At 42.4% G+C, this 19,103-nt stretch overlaps 1 protein-coding gene across 1 annotated transcript in view; it reads left to right on the top strand.

Moving 5' to 3' along the window:
- Positions 1-7,268: 7,268 nt before the first annotated feature.
- LOC104515604 (insulin-like growth factor 2 mRNA-binding protein 3) overlaps positions 7,269-19,103 on the top strand; it is a gene marked incomplete at both ends in the record, with an annotated part of 58,004 nt that continues 46,169 nt past the window's right edge. Inside the window, one exon of the mRNA XM_010159643.1 lies at positions 7,269-7,317. Coding sequence (XP_010157945.1) covers positions 7,269-7,317 — 49 coding nt within the window. The remainder of the gene's footprint in view (positions 7,318-19,103) is intronic.

The following is a 19,103-nucleotide window of genomic DNA, read 5'->3' on the forward strand; positions in this document are numbered from 1 at the left end:
CCCCCCCAACCAGAAGAGCGTTAAAAACACTGATTCACTCTGTTGTGATCAAGCAGCAGCTACTTCAAGCAACATGAGGGGGAGAAGCTAATAAACTCCGTGTGTGGGGGTAGCTTTGTGTTGGGTTTTGCCTGTTTTTATTTTGCTGGCTGCAGAGTAAACAATAAGGTACCTCTTCCCCCATAAATTCAGTTGATTTACCAGCAGTTTTCTGTTTGTCTGTAAGAGTCACTAACATTGTTTCGATGGCTGTTCATGTGAGGATTTTTGATACAGAAGATGCTTCTTACCTTTTGGCATTAGTCCATAGTGGGTTTTCTGTTGTGCATGGTGGGGTTTTTTTAATATTTCTTCTCCAGCTGTCTATGTTAAGTTTGTGTTGTCAGTGAAGTAAGCCGGAGAAATGATGGTCTTTGTGCTGTTCTTTGGAGCTCAGGAAGAAAAAACGTTGTTTTGGTGAGTCTGGGTTTTCAGTGGTAACATGTGTAGCTCTCAGAGCCAGGGGACCATGGATGTGGAGGTATTGCTGGGGAGTAATATCACTCAGTGCTGATGGCTATTGGTGTAGAATTACAGAATGGTTTTGGTTGAAGTGACCTAAGAGATCACCTAGTTCCAACCCCCTGCCATGGGCAGGGACACCTTCCACTAGACCAGGTTGCTCAAAGCCTCATCCAGCCTGGCCTTGAACACTTCCAGGGATGGGGCATCCACAGCTTCTCTGGGCAACCTGTTCCAGTGCCTCACCACCCTCCCTGGGAAGAATTTTTTCCTGAAATCCAATCTAAATCTCCCCACTTCCAATTTAAACCTGTTACCCCTTGTCCTGTCACTCCAGGCCCTTGTAAAAAGTCCCCCCCATTTTCCTTGTAGCCCCTTCAGGTACTGGAAGGTGCTATAAGGTCTCCCCGGAGCCTTCTCTTCTCCAGGCTGAACAAGCCCAACTGCCCCAGCCTGTCTTTATAGCAGAGGTGCTCCAGCCCTTGGATCATCCTTGTGGCCTCCTCTGGACTTGCTCCAGCAGGTCCATGTCCTTTTTATGTTGAGGGCCCCAGAGCTGAGTTCAGTACTCTAGGTGAGGTTTCATGAGGACGGAGTAGAGGGGGAGAATCACCTCCCTTGACCTGCTGGTCATGTTTCTTTTGATGCAGCCCAGGATACAGTTAGCTTTCTAGGCTGCAAACACACATTGCCAGTTGTTTTGAGCTTTTCAGCAACCAACAAACACAAGTCCTTCTCCTCAAGGCTGCTCTCAATCCATTCTCTGCCCAGCCTGTACTTGTGCTTGGGATTGCCCTGACCCATGTGCAGGACCTTGCACTTGGCCTGGTTGAACTTCCTGCGGTTGGCACAGGCCCACCTCTCCAGCCTGTCCAGGTCCCTCTGGATGGCATCCCTTCCCCTCAGTGTGTCGACCGTACCACACAGCTTAGTGTCATTGGCAACTTGCTGAGAGTGTCCTCAATCCCACCATTCATGTCTCTGAAGTTATTGAACAACACCAGTCCCAGTACAGATCCCTGAGGAATGCTGCTCGTCACTGGTTTCTACTCAGACATCAAGCCATTGACCACAACTCTTTTGAGTGCGACCATCCAGGCAATTCCTTATCCACCTGGGCAGTGTTCCACCTATCAAATCCGTATGTCTCCAATTTAGAGACAAAGTTGTTGCGTGGGTCAGTGTTTCCAAGCGTAGTTTCCAAGAAGATCTGCTCCATGACCTTGCTGGGCACAGGGGTGAGACTGACCGACCTCTAGTCCTCTGGATCCTCCTTTTTTCCCCTTCTTAAAAAAAGGTGTTATGGTTCCCCTTTTCCAGCCAGTGAGAACTTTACCATACTGCCACAACTTCTCAAATGTGACTGACAGTAGCTTGGCCACTTCATTTACTAATCCTCTCAGGACCCACGGATGCATCTTGTCAGGTCCTGTGGACTTGTGCACTTTCAAGTTCCTGAGAAGGTCTCGAACCTGATCTTTTCCTGCAGTGGATGATTCTTCATTCTCCCAGTTCCTGCCTTTGCCTTCAGTGACTTGGGCAGTGTGGCTTGAATGCTTGCATCTGTGCTGTTGGTGTGAGGTGCCAAGACATTGTCCAGGTAACCAGTAAAGCAGTGCCTACCTGGAACAGATGAAATGAATAAGCGCTTGCTCTTTGCACGTTCCTAAAATGGAAAAGGTAGACAAATTACTTTCTGTCCCCTAAGTGTCGAGTTCAAACAATTGAATAGACTAACATTGTCGATGTTCACTAGATCTCCTTTCAAACATGTTTAACTCTTTTTCCATAGACTCCTGTTTAAAAAGTAGGTTTGTGCTGGGTGGGTTGAAGGCATTAATGCTGTGTGTAGTTCATGTGGCTGCTAAAGTGTTATTTGGCGTTATTGTTGAGAAATGGGAATTAAGGAGCAGGAGGCAGCAGGTCTCTGGGGGGAGGGAGGGAGAGAGGATTGTTAAAAGGGTCTGGTAAAAGTATGGAAGGTATGACACTGTAAGTGCAGTCACTTTGATATTTGTATGTTCCCCTCTGAAATAGTCAAATTTGGATACACCATGAGATACAAAAGAAAATTGTGACCATGAGCAAAAGCAGGATGTTTTATTCTTCGCTTTATAATTGTCTGTTTTGGTGTGGTGTGGTGTGTTTTTTTTTTTTTAAATTATGGTCCCTTAAGGGGAAGTGCAGGTCTTTGCCTTGCCTAAATGTCACATAAGGCATACATTGACTTTGTATTAGTGAGTGAAAGAGTATAGTGAGATTTAATGTAATGGGATGTGAAAATGGACAATTTTCAAGACCTTTTTAACCCAAGAGGCCTTTGATAAGAGTAATAAAAAGTGATGCATATAGGGAGGGGAAGGAGAGAAGGAAAGAGTACATGTAAAAGAAAGAATGCTGAAATTGTGGGGTTTCTTCTTCCTTCCTCCCACTACCTTTTCCCTAAGACATACTTAATATTGTTTCATATGTGTGGAGGGTTCTTGTGGGTCGGGAGCACTGGGTGTCCCTGCACACGTTCTCTGTATTTACACGAGAGAGATTACCCCTTCAGAGACCATTGAGATGGCTTTCAATACATTGTCCATCCTTGTGGTGCTTTGCCATTTCTGTCTCTGTTCACTCCTGTAGCACAAACACGCTGCCTTCCTTGTGAAGGTGCACAACCATGTCTCTTTTACCTGCTTTCAGTGTTGCAGATATTCGTGTCCCCTGAGACACAAGGCTCCATGTCTCGGCATCCCTAGAATGAATACATTAATGTGTGGTCATCAGCAGTAGCTTGAAGTAACTGAAACCAGTTACCTGCATAATACCCACAGAATGTGTGCGATTCCTCTATGAAAAGTAAATTATTGCCAAATGATTGCTTGTGGACCAGCCTTCTGCAGAAACCAGGGAGGTCTGTTTTCTTCTTAACCAATAAAAGGTGTTTTGGGTGTCTTTTAAAAAAGAGAAACAAGTTGGGAATACCTGTTCACATGCTGTGAACTATAGCTAGCTTTCAAAAACCTTCATATGATACAGAACACAAACATATGCCCCAACCTTTTTTTTTTCAGTTGACATCTATTTGCAGTGCCTATTTAGAATGGAAGAAATGAACTAAGAAACTTGCTTATACTGGAAAAGAGTCACAAGGCTTAGGAGAGTCACATTGAGATATGCTGGCAATATTTCACTAAGGATTTATTAAGACTAGGTGAGCTATATATTAAATGAACCTATTGTAATAAAATACCTTCATGGAATTTGAACAGACCATTTCTTGTCTGACACACCTGGTTGTGACTGCAAGTGGTTGTAAAGCAACAAAACTCTGTGCATTTATGCTGCCTGGGATGTGATAGCTATCGGAGCTTTGTGTATTCTGTACTTTGCTGAAGAAAATAGGGTTATAAGGAACATGGAAAGGACCCTGGAAGAGCTGACATTGTCTGAGATGGGAGAGTACTTCCAGGAAGACGCTCCCATGTTTTTCTCTTTGCTTTCCCCACCTATTGTGTAGAGTTTTGTCCCTGTGCAAAAGCATGATTTCTGAAGTCGGAACCCATCCTTGTGGAAGCTGTTGCTGCTCCAGTAAATTCAGTCAGACACAGCTTTGTCCCTCACTCTTTGCTATATATTTGAATTTGGTTTGGGATTTCTCTTGAGGAAGCTGGGACCTGATTCTCCACGGGTTTACGCACATGCACTAGAGGTGACTGTTGATCGCTAATGCCGCCCTGCAACGAGGAGCTGTACGGAGCTGCCAAGTGGAGGAGGCGTGCCTGAGGAGCGATCTCCCCGAGCAGGAGCTGCGCAGGTTAGCGTAGTTTGTGGGGCATTGGGTCTGTCTGCTTGCTGCTAGCTTAGTTCTTGTTCTGACCCTGGGAACACCAAACCACCCGTCACTTCTAGTGATTTTTTTTCTGTGCAGAGAGAAGGGCAGAGAGGGAAAGGGGTTGCAAGCTTCGTGTAATTTTAGGTAATTTTAAGAAATATTAAAAACTGGTAATAACTGAAACAGAGGACTCGTAAAGGTGCGCATGGTCTTTTATCTTACACTGGTTTTTTTTGATGCCTCTTTTGGCTTTGTAAATTAATTTTTTTCCTCTATTACTAATTGTGATACAGCAATAAGGTAAAAAACCCCAAAACCCAAAATTTTTCATGTGCATCAGTAAACACCAGACTTAAGACTTGTGCATTGGGTGACAGGTTAAAATTACTTGCAGTGCAGCCAAGCAACCGATGGTGCAAATAGTTTCAAATGAAATGGTTCATATAGCTGTCCTTGTATTTTTGAAGTGACCTTTCAGTTTTGTACAATAGGTGTCTCACTATTGCCATAAATTGAGGTGCACAGCAGGACTGTACCCGTTTTATATTTGGCTTGCCATTTCCTTTGGGTCTTCATGAATGTGGTAGAAGAATTGGTAATTTTAAGGTGGCATTTCTTCTTGCATCTCTTGCTTCCTCCTCCTCCCTTTCAGGGTACTGAAGTTATTTTTGTACTGCAAATGTTGGTTGGCAAATTTTAAGTTGCATCAAAATTTTTAGCCCCTTGAAGCCATGTGGGAAGGGGAAAAAACGCCAACCAAACCACCAACCCCAAACTTGTGTTACGTCATTTATTGTTGGGTAAAAGTAGATTGCTTTTTTTTTTGGTCCAATTTTCAGGTGTTGAGCAGTAAAGGACAAGATACATGGGTTTTCCTTCTGAAATGACATGGGAGGTGGCAGCTGTGTGTGTGAAACTTGTCCTTTCCAGATGCGCTTAGACTTTCCCTTCTCCTCCTCACCCGTGGATATACCCCGCTCAGCATGAGCGTTTGCCGCTTAACGCGGCGTGGAGCTGGGGTGAGACCTGTTGTTGGCTGTGCTGTTGCGTGTTGGGATCCTTCTGTGAGTGGCACTCCTTGCTACTAAACGCTCATGAATTTTAATCTGAATCTACAAGTGTGAGAGACTAATGGCATGACACAGTTTGAAGCACACTGAATAGCGTATTAGCTGCCAATTTTGTGGTTTGGGAGTTTTCTGCATTAAAATTTCTCAGTATTTTTTAATACTGAATGAACGTCCCCTTTTATGTTCTACTTTAGGACTCGACTTTCAATTTTCAGGTTGCTCTGTGAGATTATTGGGATATTTCAGAGCAGTCTATCACTCCTTTAGGGTGATTGTTTTGTAGGAGCATCGCTAGCTGAGATTACAGTTTAAGGAAATCTTTGCAGGCTTCAAGGAAATTTCTCCCCTTCTTTAATAAAGTGAAGCAGCTCCTTGCTCTTTGCATTATTGGAAATGAAATCTTAAACAGAGTTGTGTGCAGCTTGGGTTTTCATTCTCCCTTCCTCACCTGTTTTATATGACCAAATGCCGAATTCAGCTCTTACTTGCTTGAGAGGGAGGGAAAACCACTGAGAAACGCTGCACAACTGTTGATATTCTCTGGAGAAAGTGTGCTTGTTGCTTGATCTCGTGGTCGCCGTAGTGTTGGGGGTGACACGCTCACGTGAGAAGTTTGTGCAAGGTGGCTTTTTGCCGTAAGCTCCGGCTGCGCCCCGAACGAAGCCTTGTTGAGAAGAGTGTTTCAAGATGTAAAGCATTCACTGCAGGCCTGTGTGGGTGGGTGGTGTTAAGGGGTGTATTTTAAAAAGATCTGAGGGGAAAAATGAAAGCTTTGGATTTTATTGCTAGATGGGAACATCTCAACTTGTTTTGTTGTAAGATTTTACTGGCCTGTATTAAACAAACTTCTGTTATAAAAAGTCCTTAAAATGTGAAGTGCTTTTCTGTGAGAGGTCAGTATTGAGCAATTAAAATGCTAAGTAAAACGGTGTGTTTGAACACAAGACACTTATTTTAGCTGCTTTGGTGAACCAAAATGACATAGAGACCTTCTAAACTAGACTGCTCTGTGTTGTCCCCCTCTCCCTTCCCCACTTCTTCCCAGGCTAGCCAGACTGACCCAACCAGTGGCCCTACCTGAGCCCAGCTCAAACTGTGCTAATCTACACATTCTTGTGAATCCCAAGGGTTTTGTGGCATCTCTGGCATTTATTTGTTCTCTCACTTTGGGGGAAGGGAGGAGACAAAGGACTTGGCTGTGAAGGCAGCCAGCACACTGCCAGGCTTTGCAGTAGCACTTCAAAGTGGACGTTTTGTTTACTAGATAAGCGAAAACTGATGTAAATTTGGGGGGCAAATACAATGAATTTACTGATTCTTACCCCGTTCTACAGATCAGAGATGGAGAATGTCAGTCTCATAAAAGGTAGAATATAGTATGTTCTTAAGGCTAATGAAAAGCCTTAGTATCAAAGAAAACTTATGTGTTCAAATTTATATTCTCTTCCTTGAAGGGATGTAGAACCCTGAAGTATCTTCTTGGTGAAATTAAAAAAATTAAAGAAAAAATCTTAGTGTGAGGAGGGGAGCCCGGTACAAATACATGGGAGTATCACATCCATGTATAACAGAGTTAAATATTGAAGGCATTAAATCTCAAATAGAAACAGTCTTCAAGAAAAGTGGAAACTTCATGAAATTCAACAGCTGTCAAATGCGTAACAAGTATTTCTGTAAAAACTCTTTGGACTTGAAATGGTTTTGACCTGACATTCCCTCTCAATGATCTGTTGGGTTTTTTTGAGTTGTGTATTTGATTTTGCCCCTCTTAGTCTAACAGATGCTTAAATGCGGACACTGCTATGTGTAGTCTATCTTGGAATAATGTTTTCATTCTGTTTTTTTAAAAACTATTTTCTTTAATTTATCTGCAGGAGTCGGAAGCTTCAGATCAGAAATATCCCGCCTCACTTGCAGTGGGAGGTAGGAAGTTACTTTAAAAATTGATATCTCTGCTTAAAACTGTGTTTCTCTATCCACAAGACTTTTCCCCTTCCCCCACCTTTCACTTGCTTTGCACACACCACCCGTTCTGTTCTGGGGAAAAAAAATCCTTTGGAAGAGGGAACAATAGAGCCTTCTAAGCAATTCAGATAACTGCCTTCATTTCTGGTCTCCGAGTTAACCATAAAAAAATGTTGAAATGGATTCTTTGGTGAATGCTGACTTCCTGATGCAGTCACTGAAGGCCTGTCCGTTTTGGAGGACTTTGCTGGTGTGTGAGTTCAGTAAACTTAATACAAGTTCACATTTAAATGCTTGGCCAAAACCTTTACAAAAGCAGAAATGTAATGCTGATCCTTTTTCTTTGATTTCCCATCCCCCCTCACCCCCCCTCGCTCCTCTATAGTGGTGGCATTATGGCAAATTGTTTTCTCATGCTGTTACGCTTATTGACTCTCACCATATATTGTATACTTGCTGTTTACACTCCACAAATAGTGGTAAAACTTTTTGCAGTAGATGGGCTACTGTGAGAATGTGTCTGTTTTTATTTATTGTTTTTCTACCTTGTATGTGTTTAAAATGTTGTTTTCACGTCTTACTGGTGGTAAGTCATCCTTCTGCCTGAGGGTGGAGGGTTTGAGGATGAAGCTCCAGTACCAGTTCCCTGAGTAGGTTGGGTCTGCCGCCTTCATCTGACTTACCATCTGCAACTACTTCTTCGTTTGTGCTGCCCTATTGCTTCCTAGCTTTGGAGAAGAACGGGGGCATTGCTTAGTCCAACCTAGGCTGTCAACCGCTGCTTTTCTGTAAGATACCAGCACACACCACCTCATTGCTTCAGTCTGTCCTTCTGCTGTATGCTGTCCATAAAAGCATTTCCTCTGCCCTTCCTGAACCTTGTGGTCCCTCCATCAGTTGTACTGTATCAACATGACACATCTTATTTCAAATTCATAACTGCTTTTTCTTGTCAAGCCTTTGGGAAAAGTAGTAATAGAAATGGTTGAGGGTGACTGATTCAAGGATTAACTTATTTTCTGGTACAAACTTCCTCTGAGGATTTTGTGTAGGAATAGTGAGTATCAGAGAAGAGGCATACAATTCACAGAAATGTGAATAAACATGGATGTATGCACTATTGAGCGGAGTACGTCAAAATGTTTCTACCTGCTTGTCCCTTCTCACACATACATCTATTAGTGCTTGTGATAGTTATCTGTTTGCCATCTGCTTCCTGATTTTTTTTTTTCCTAAATGGTTTCCCTTTCTTTCTCCATTGCTGCAGTTTCTGTGGTGACATCTGGTCTCAGGCAGATGTTCCCTCTGCTCTGACTTTTTAAAACACTCCATCTTCCTGAAGTTTCAAAGGAAGAGTTAAATTGTCCCTATTAACATAAATCTCAACCTTGCCTAAATGTCCTGAAATTGCTTGTACAGACCTGAACCTTGGGCACAGAATTTAGAGGGATGAGGCCCCAAAATAACTTCCACAATACTTTTGCATTCTGTTAAAACCTGAGAGCTGCTTGCCAAGAATAGTTTGTCCACAAATTTCTTAAATAAGTGCTGGTGGTTATCACTTCTGGTCTAAGCAGGTAAATGTTGTATGGTCTCAAGAGTGCTGATGTCAAAATACAGCAACTGGTGATGGAATTCATCAGGGAATTTTCTTATTTCAAACTTAACTTGGGCTCTGATTTTTTTTTTTTTTTTTTTGGTGCTAGAAGACCTTGCAGAAACTTTCTTGCAGCTCTGTAAGAAAGTTTTGGATGATTCTTCCTTAAAACAAGTCTTTATTGCAACCAGTTGCTTGGCAGGAAGAGTAAAAGTTTATACATACAGAGAGGGATTTATATCTAAGTAACGTTCTTGCATAATGTTTTCTGAGGGGATGGGGTGTGTGTGTGCATGTGTGGCAGCTGGAGCAATTTTCCTTAAATTGTTTCTTATAGTCCCTCTGTGCCAATCTGCTTGTCTCATCATTCCTTTAATTGCTTGAATCAAGACTGACTACTTCTAATGGGTGTGAAATCCTTCAAACCAAACCAAAACCAACTGATGAAAGGACTGCACGTTAGCTCTGTCAGCCCTTGTGTATATTTGATACTGAAATATAAAACACAGTACCCTGCAACACCTTTCATTTTACAGTGACAGGAATATGTGAAAAGAATGGAAGAAAGATTTTTCTTGTGATTTCCCCCCCTCCCTCCCCTCCCCAGTATAACCATTATTAGGAAGGTTACACTGTCATTCTTTGCAAAAGTATTTTCACAGAATCACAGACTGGTTTAGGTTGGAAGGGACCTTAAAGACCAACTAGTTCCACCCCCCCTGCCATGGGCAGGGAGGGACACCTTCCACTAGACCAGGTTGCTCAAAGCCTCATCCAGCCTGGCCATGGACACTTCCAGGGATGGGGCATCCACAGCTTCTCTGGGCAACCTGTGCCAGTGCCTCACCACCATCTCTGTGAAGAATTTCTTCCTGATACCCAATATAAATCTGTCTTCTTTCAGTTTAAAGCCATCACCTCTTGTTCTATCACTATATGCCCTTTTTCTTAAGACAAGTATTTCAACAGTGCTTGTTTTAATATTGTTCTTTATAAAACAAGCGTTTCACGTGGGAAGCCTACAGGCATGCCCCTAGCAGTCAGTGTGCATGCTTATAGTTCAGTGCTTCATGGCTGTTCTAGTTGTCAGCGTGTCACACGTCTAAGTCCTGGGCCACGTGGGACTGGGATTCAGCGAGGGTCTTTGTTCATACCCACACTCAACAGAGATGGCCCTTGGCTTGTAACAAATCTCTCACAAAACCTCTTATGATGAGGAGAGGATCCAAAGGGTTCTCAAAATGCAGTTCATTGGATTTGAGAAAGGAGATAGGGAAAGCTGTAGGAATAACATTGCTGAACTGTTTGTAGTGTGAAGTGTAAGAGTTTGGTAGTAGCTCCCGCTCTTGAGCACCCCAGAGAACAGCATTGCCTCCTGATTTTCAAAACCAGGAAAATGTTCAGGGAATAATGTGAATTGAGAATGCTTTGTGTGAGGAAGGTGCACCATTGATGTAGGTGCTTTGTTCTCCATGCAGATGGGAGCTGGTTCTTAAGATTGATAAAATATTGCAGTAAATGGGTTTCCTCTGAAGATGGTGAAACAGTTTCAATGGTGTATTCTCTGTACCTTTTAAGAGGCTTGTGTACCTATTTAGTAAAATCTAGTGCCTTTATTAGCACTGAAGAGAGAAAACATTGAACTTTAGTGTTAAGGAAGCCTTGACTTCCCCTTGGAAGAAACTGGGTATCCTGAAGACTCGTGAGGTAGGACACCTGACCCATAGTTTTTACGTATAGATTGGGAAATAAACATTGGGTGTAAATGGCCAAAGAGTAACAAGCATTTAAGACTTTTCATAAACCCAAGTACACAGAGTCAGATTAACAGTCTGCTTTTCTGTCTGACTTTGTAGAAAAATATTCCAACTAGTTTTCTCCCTTATGTAGTTGCTGAACAAAATATTGACTCTTTCCACCAGCCGGAGCAATTGGACTTGTAGTTTCTTCTGAGTAATGGGAGTTCACTGTGTAATTAATAGATTGGCACAGTATAAATAAAAAAGGTAAGATAATCCATTTAGACCATACTCAGGGTTAAGTGGTAGAAGAAAGGCAGGTGAGAGGGCTGGAGCCCCTCTCTTATGGGGACAGGCTGGGAGAGGTGGGCTTGTTCAGCCTGGAGAAGAGAAGGCTCTGGGGAGATCTTATAGCACCTTCTAGTACCTGAAGGGGCTACAAGGAAGCTGGGGGGGGACTTTTTACAAGGGCCTGTAGTGACAGGACAAGGGGGAACGGGTTTAAATTGAAAGTGGGGAGATTTCGATTTAGATTGGATATCAGGAAGAAGTTCTTCCCAGAGAGGGTGGGGAGGCACTGGCACAGGTTGCCCAGAGAAGCTGTGGATGCCCCATCCCTGGAAGTGTTCAAGGCCAGGTTGGATGAGGCTTTGAGCAACCTGGTCTAGTGGAAGGTGTCCCTGCCCATGGCAGTGGGGGTTGGAACTAGACGGTCTGTAAGGATCCTTCCAACACAAACCAGTCTGATTCTATAATCTGCTGAGTTACTACATTGAAAAAAACCCATAAGCTTGCGATCCTGAAGAGCTCACTTTAAGTGCAGCTGTGAAAGATAAAATTCTAATGTATTCTAAGGCATTCAAGGTTAAGTTTGTACAAAACTTGCCTGATAATTAATTTGGACTTCACAAGAAGATTTTTGGCAAGGTTCTGCAGGCTTCTGTACCTGTGGGTTGGGTGCTCCTGTACTCCTTACCCAGCTGGGAGAAACTGGAGGTGGAGGGAAGGCAGCATCTCTGTCTGAACTAAGAAAACTTAGGACATGCCTCAGGCTGAAATGGGAGTCTGGACTGGTAGAGGCTTATCCAGGATCCTGTTTTCTGCTCATCAGGAGGTTATTTGCATTTTCCCCCCTTCTACCACTAGAGTGTCTGGGTTTGAGGACTCTGGATCAGTGCCCATGTCCCATAAAGGCATCATCACTTCTGGAATGAATCTTTTTCCTTTTATTCCACTTGCATGTGGAGTGCATGTAGAGGTTATTGTCTCAATTTAGTAATTTGAAGGATGTGTGCATGATCAGATTTTATTTTTCAAATAAATACGGTTCACTTGTTATGAAGTTTGGGTGAAGCAAACCCTCGAACAATTAGTGCATCTTTTTTAGTGATGGTAGATGGGTATGATTCCCTCCCCTCTCCTTACTCATCAAATACAAATTCCAGATTGATGCTAAGAAGTGGAAGATTTGCCACACCACTTTTTCCCATTCTTCACACATACCAGTCTCATCTCTTTCTCGTTGGAAGCAAGCACTGTGGCTCTATGGTCTCTGCAGAAAAGTAAATAGATCTCTTTACTCTTTCCTGAACCGCAGGCTGTAACATACTGTTTCGACTCTTAATTTGTAACCGCAAGTAATCTCTCTCTTAGCTGTGAGAGTTCAGCGCTGGAGGTGTATTTGCAAGACAAAATGATATGCCTTCTAGAAGGAGGTCTAGGTGTGGTGATTTAAAACTGAAGTACCTAGAGTTTGTTTCTGATTCAACACGATAGGGATCCTAGTAGAGTTCTGAGTAGGAACCATTATGTGAAATGTTACCTTTTTTTTTTTAATCTTTCTTTCAAAACATTTTAAAACTAGCCTCCTTGGTGTCAAAGATGACCCGAGAGATTTTTCTTTCCAAATATTTTTTCCATGTTTAGTGAATAAAGTGCTAGAGAATGGATCTTAAAGACACAGATGGTGCCAGAAACAGCACTTGCTGGCTCAGCAGGAAAAACTGTTGAAGAGTTCCCACTTATCTCCTGTGGGCTTATTTCCTTATCAGTTTGTATGGAGCAGATAAACAGATACAGTGTTGATGAACTTCGTAACAAAAAAGGTAGACTAAAATCCCAGCCGATGGAGTGTGAACCTGTTGAGTGAGCAGAGGAGCAAGAAAAACACTGTGAATGTGTATTCCTAGCTTTGCCGTGAGACTTGGCAGGTTGCTTTTGGGGACAGAAATGTGTGGGAAGAGAGGTCTGATTTAGCTCTTTCAAAGGCAAAAGTATGTTGTTAAACAGGGATTGCTTTTTCGTGGAAATGAAAAATGAAGTCTCATAGTTAGGCTAAGACCTCTCATGCTTTAGATTCTCCAAGCAGAAGCAGTAATTGAAAAGGATTTCTGGATCAGAATTGAAATGTGAGTGCAGGTTCTGCGTTGAGATTTCTGTCAATGCAAGAAAGGTTTGACCCGTCTCCACCTATCTACACATTTTGTCAAGGCAACTTTCAGTTTCTTTAAAAGACTCCAGGCTGATTCTGATTGTGAGTAAATGCTAGTAAGTCTTTTTACAGTGCATGTAACTCTCTGTCCTGAGGATCTACAGTAGCTTGTTTCTTCTTTGATTAAAACAGCTAAGCTGTGTGGGGTGGGTTGTTCGGCTTTTTTTGGTTTACAGATGCAGTGTCAAAACTAATCTTGTGAATGGTAACCTGCTTATGATGCAGCTCATTCTAGATATGAAGAGGACATGAGGAACTTGAGTGTGTTAAGAAAGGAAAAGAAAAACATGAAACCATTGCAATTAAGAGTAAATTAGTATTATACAAAGCACATATTCATCATGAAGCAAGATGTAAAGGGGAGACGCAGGAATGAGCTGAACTACAATGAAAATTGTAGAAGAAAGATGAATCAAAAGCAGAGAGGTTTATAATGTATTGAAATATGATCTCTAACCTCAAGCTTCCTCCAAGAATCCTAACTTAATGTGGTGCTATAAAAATAATGTCTAGCTATAAAAATGCTAGCAGAATGCTAAGCATGCACAAATTATCTGCTGCTGCCTGCTAGGTGTGGGAATCTCTGGTAGGGATCTTTGTTTTCTGTTTCCTCCTCAGTGTGCTACATGAGGCACTAAGCTGTGCTTGTGCCAACTAGCACTAGTCCTACTCCGCTGGAGAATGGCGAATGACATCATAGTCTGTTCTCTGCAGTGGACTCGTACGTATTTGAAGACCTATGATGTTTAGGGAGGGTTAAGGGGAGAGTTTAAGTTCTTTCAATCTCTACTCAGAACTCTTATTTCTAGACAGTTGATTGTTTTTGTCTCACATCTGGGAATGTCCCATAAGGCTTTTCCCAAGTAGTTTCTGTAGTTACTTTAACTATCCCTTTGAGCTGCTCTTTTGTCCTCGGATATGTTTGCACTCAGTTTCACCTTGTGCTGTCTTCAGATTTAATGAACACAAGCCTGACAGAACACTAGATGTGGTGGTCCCTGCAAACCCTATGAAGTAGAAGTCTTCAGTTTGACAGTAGGTTGGTGATGACTCTTACCTGGCAGTGATCACAAGGTCAACTTCTCGTTTGCTGTTGTAGAGTTGGCTCCATTTACCTTATGAATCTGTTGTAGGGGACAGTGTCAAAAATCTTCTGAAGAAAGGCCACCCTACACATAGACATAATTCTGTTATTATGAGAAACCAGAGAGATTTATCAAGAATTATGCACTTCAAACAAAGGTTGACTGTTGACCACTTGCTTATTTTGATTCTTAACTGCAGGATAGAGGGTAGAGCAGCCCCTGGGGTGATGCAGAGCCCCTGGACAGCACTGCTGCTTCCTGGTCTTGGATCTATACCCAGGGGAGCATGGGGGTTGTCTTTGCTTCTCTCCCGCCAAAGGGAGATGAGAAGGTGGTTGTCTTTCCTTTCTGCTATCTGACCTGGACCCCACACTCAGAGTTAACTCTATTTTTTTTCCAAGCTTCACATATTTCCCTTCATCTAGCTGGGCTTAACAGCAGGTGAGGTAATCTGATAGAGGCAAGTGACCATGTCTGTGGCAGGCCACCCAATTTTGCACTTAAGACAACACACTGGTTTATGTTGGGATTTCAATTGCTTGGCTTAATTATAGGGGGTGATGCTTCAGGTATATGTGAGGTAATAAACACCTTTTGCAGGTGTTTAAAGTACAGAGTGTGGGAGTGAAGGTCCTTGGATAAACATGCTATAAGCAGATTTCTCACCTGGAATGATTTATTCATGTGAAGGTGTTGGCTACGGCAGTGCTGATTAGTCTTTCAGTTGCTATAAACGAGGGGAAAAAAATCTAACAGGGAAAGTAACTTTCTTCTAATTACACCACAGCACTTCTTCCTTAAATAGGGATTTTATTAAAAGTAATCGAGTGATGCTTTTATCAAATGTCTGCCCCTATTTAAGAGTTGATACTTCAGATGCCCCCACTGAAGATATGTCACCGTGCTTTTATTATAGTTGTAGGCTTAGAAAAGTATGTTTGTGTTAGTTAACACCACTTCTTTTTCTTAGGAATCTTGCATTGCAGTAGCTTAAGTAAAGAATAGAAAAGTTAGAAGTGAGGTCAGGGCCCTGTTGTTCTAAGAATCTAGAAGACCACAAAAGGTGGTCTTCCGCCCACAAGAGCTAGACATAATGTTAGCAATCTCTTTCAAAGAAATAAGATGATTCACCAGGTTAGACTGGGCTTGACTGATACAATTTAGATGCGTGCAAGTTGCTCCTCTTCCTTCAGGTGGCTGAAGTGATCAGTGGAAAGCTTAGGAAGTGGAAGACTTTGTGCTGCAGGAAACATGGTGTCAGGTGGTTATTCTGGCAGCTGCTTTGGTGTGTATGGCAGAAGCCTGAAGGTTGGCTGAGCAGCTTCTGAAGAACGTGCTCAAGTGCCACAGCTTTTTGACCAGAGTGTTAAGGAAGCTGGAATAACTGCTGGCTTCTCTGAATATGCTGAGTAGTAAGCCCTTGTGACTTTGGGGCATGGCTGTGAGCTGTTGGCTAACTGTGCTGTGGAAAGGGGCAGGACAAGGAGCAGAGGGAAGCATTCATTGGACCTGAGATTTTTAATCTGTTGTCTCATGAGTCGCACAGCTTTGTGAATCATTGAGTGGTCTTTGGAGACTGCATTTATGGACCTATATTTTATTTTCCATGCAGTGGGAGAAATAGCAAAGCGAAGGATTAAAAAAAAAAAGAGATTTAATGGGACTGTTTGATCAGTGCAACTGTTTGATCCAAACTTTTCCCCTATCCAACTCTGTTCCGTTGTCCTGTGATTGAGATGAGAGAAAATCTGATTTTGTGACAACTTTTTGATCTTCTAGGATAAAGGAAGACACAACCTGTGATTCCTTAACTTTTCAGAAATGTTCTAATGCATAAAACAGCTGTTAGTGTGCAAGAACTTTGGTACTGTCACCATGGGGTTTCTTGGCAGTGTTAGAACAATGTGCTGCTTACAAGCCTAGAATAATATGGTTACTTGTTTACTCTGTCACTAACAGTGACTCCAAAACTTGAGAAATCTTAAGAGACACAAAGCTTGCCTGGTTCAAAACACTTTAGGGAAATCAGCCACCAAATCTTACTTTTTATTTGCAATTCTGGAATGGTGTCTGTGAAGACCTTTGTTCAGGGGTTCAGTTGCTGAAGTCTTGCACTCCTTAGCTATAGTTTTTACTTAACGAGTCACTTTAATCATGGTGCCACCTCTTTATCTAACGTTGTGACATGTTCTTTCATAGAATAACACCACCATTAAGGTTAGGAGGGATCTTGGGAGGTCTATAGTCCAACTTTCTGCTCAAAGCAAGGTCTCTATTGAATTCAAACTATGTTGCTTAGGGTTTTGTCCACTCTTGGAAACCTCTAGGAATGCAGTTTGCACAACCTCTCTGGGTGACTGTTTCTAAGAAGAATTATTCTATTAGTGAGAATTGTTTTTCTTATACCTGGTGAGAACATCTGTTGTGTCAAATTAAGCCTGTTGTCTCTTGTCCTCCTATCCCACATCTGAGAAGAGCCTGTCTCTGTTCTCAATGACCTCTGAGGCAGGCTGCTGCTATGCTTCCCTCAAAGTTGTCTGTTTGTGGGATCAACAAGCCCAGTTCCCTCAGTCACTCTGGAGAGGTACTCCAGCCCCCAACCATCTTGGTGGCCTTTCACTTAGCTCATTCCAGTTTCTCAATGTCTGTCTTGTACTGGAGGTCCCAAAACCAAGTGCAGTATCTCCATGTGATCGATTATCCCTTTCACCCAGCATTGATTAACTTTACTTCATCCATTGCCTGTGCTCTTGTTAATACTGTCCAGGTTGTTGTTGACTTTCTTGGCTGCCAGGACACAGACCTGGCTCGCATTCAGCTTGCTGTCCACCAGCACCCCACGTGTTCTTTTCAGCAGAGCTGCTCTTCAAGTAGGCAGTCTGTATCAATGTGCAGGTCATTCTTCCTTCCTCAGCGCAGGACTTTGCGTTTCTCCTTGTTAAATTTCATCAGGCTGTTGTCTGCCCCTTCCCCTACCCTACCCAGGTCTCTGGGTGGCAGCCCTGCCCGCTGTCATGTTGACTGTTCCCTCGGTTTGGTCTCATCCCCAAACTTGAAGAGGGTGTGCTGCAACGCCACCTCCAGGTCGTTGACACAGCTGTGAAGTGGTTTGTCCCAGGGCCTGTCTTGCTTGTTACTGGTCCCCAGGTAGACACTGTTCTCTGAGCCCAACTGTTATTCATGATAGCATTATTCCTGGAAATAAAGCCAGATGCGAAATCTCTGCATGTCTGTCACCTGCGTGCATAGGAGGGCAAACATGGCTTGGAATGTCATTGCATCACTGCAGATAGAACTCAGGCTGCATGCCATTGCTGGCTGAATTTTCTTAAACAATGATAAATTAACCCATTGTTCAAACACCCTTAAGTGAGGCAGCTTGGAGGTGAAATATGCAGCACCAATACAGTTAAAAACCAAATTGCTAAGGGACTATTGGTGAAAACTGTAGCTTCTGGAAACTGTTTCCATTTTGAATGCAACCTCAGTTTGGCAATTTGTAATGCAAGTCCCCAAATACGTTTTTAACCTATGAAAGAATACACTTTTTTGATTAAAAAAATGTACTGTTATCCCTGTCAAAGCTATTGACACAGCTTTTCTGTGTCACTTGCATGTAAACTTAGTTTCTTCTAATAAATTATTCATGTTACCTGACATCATAAATCTTGCTTACTTGAGTTTTTTCTGTGAAATGAGGAACCAGTAGTTCTTACTGTTGTTGGGTCGGCTTTGGAAGTGCTGGTGTTAGATGCTGGGAGTGCAGCCCAAATATTCCTGATGAAATTAGATGTCAGTACCTTTTTTGCTGGCATGTATGAAGCTGCTGGTAAAGCTACAAGTTTTCATAAACAAAGATGCCCTTCAAGTGTTGTAAAATTAATGTGAGTAAGAGGCTAATTACTCTTGTCCTGCTCTTGATGAAGTTCAGAACTGCTTTCAGTTACCTGCCTTGAAAGGAGATTTCACTAGCAGGGATTTGAAAATAACTGAAGGTAATGCATAAATGAGTTGTTCCTTAAGCAATAATAGGAAAAATGTTATGGTATTATGGTAGACGAAGGAAAAGAAGACAGCTGAACTCAACTGGCCTCAACGATTCTTCTCTTAATCCACTTACTCAGTTTGTGCATGAAGAACATAAATCTTTCTTTGATGTAGTATTGCTGTTTTTTATGTATAGCTCTGTATCCCACCTTTGCTCTGCCTTGGGAGGGGTACAGGAGTAAGGACAAGGATGTAGTTATAGCTAACCAGAGCAGTCTCCTGGCTTTGTGTTTTGCAGCCATGTAACCTGCTGACCCAGAAATGATGCCTTTGATTTGAGATTCATCTAGAGCTTCTGTGAACATGTTCTTAAACCAATGCAAACACACAGCGTCCACAATATACTGCAGTGAAGAGCTGCATGGTTTTAGGGTACGTCACAGGGAGAACCATCTCATCTCACCTTGTGTTCTTTGAACTTCCACTTCTCTCCTGTGTTGGAGAGAACAGTCAATAGAAGCAGCTCCATGACCTTTTTTTATCCTTGCTAATTCCCTTATTTTAAGGACCATTATTCCTCAACTTTTTTTTTTTTTTTTTCTTCCAGGCTAAAGACCCATAGCCTGCTTAATTGTTTTTGTGTGGAAGATGTTCACTCTCTTTTGGTTATCTTTGTCCCATTCGTGGAAATTCTACTAAGTGATTAGGAGTTGAGGGACTGAATCTGTGCAGTTATGTCATTGATTTTGGGTTATTTCACTTTGACAGTAGTTGCTGTCAGAGATCTTTGTATGTATCTTGGGTTTTGCTTTTTTTTTTTTGTTAAAAATCAACACCAAAAGCAC

Source organism: Eurypyga helias, unplaced genomic scaffold (genome assembly GCF_000690775.1).
Source record: "Eurypyga helias isolate BGI_N326 unplaced genomic scaffold, ASM69077v1 scaffold5209, whole genome shotgun sequence".
Taxonomy (NCBI): Eukaryota; Metazoa; Chordata; class Aves; order Eurypygiformes; family Eurypygidae; genus Eurypyga; species Eurypyga helias.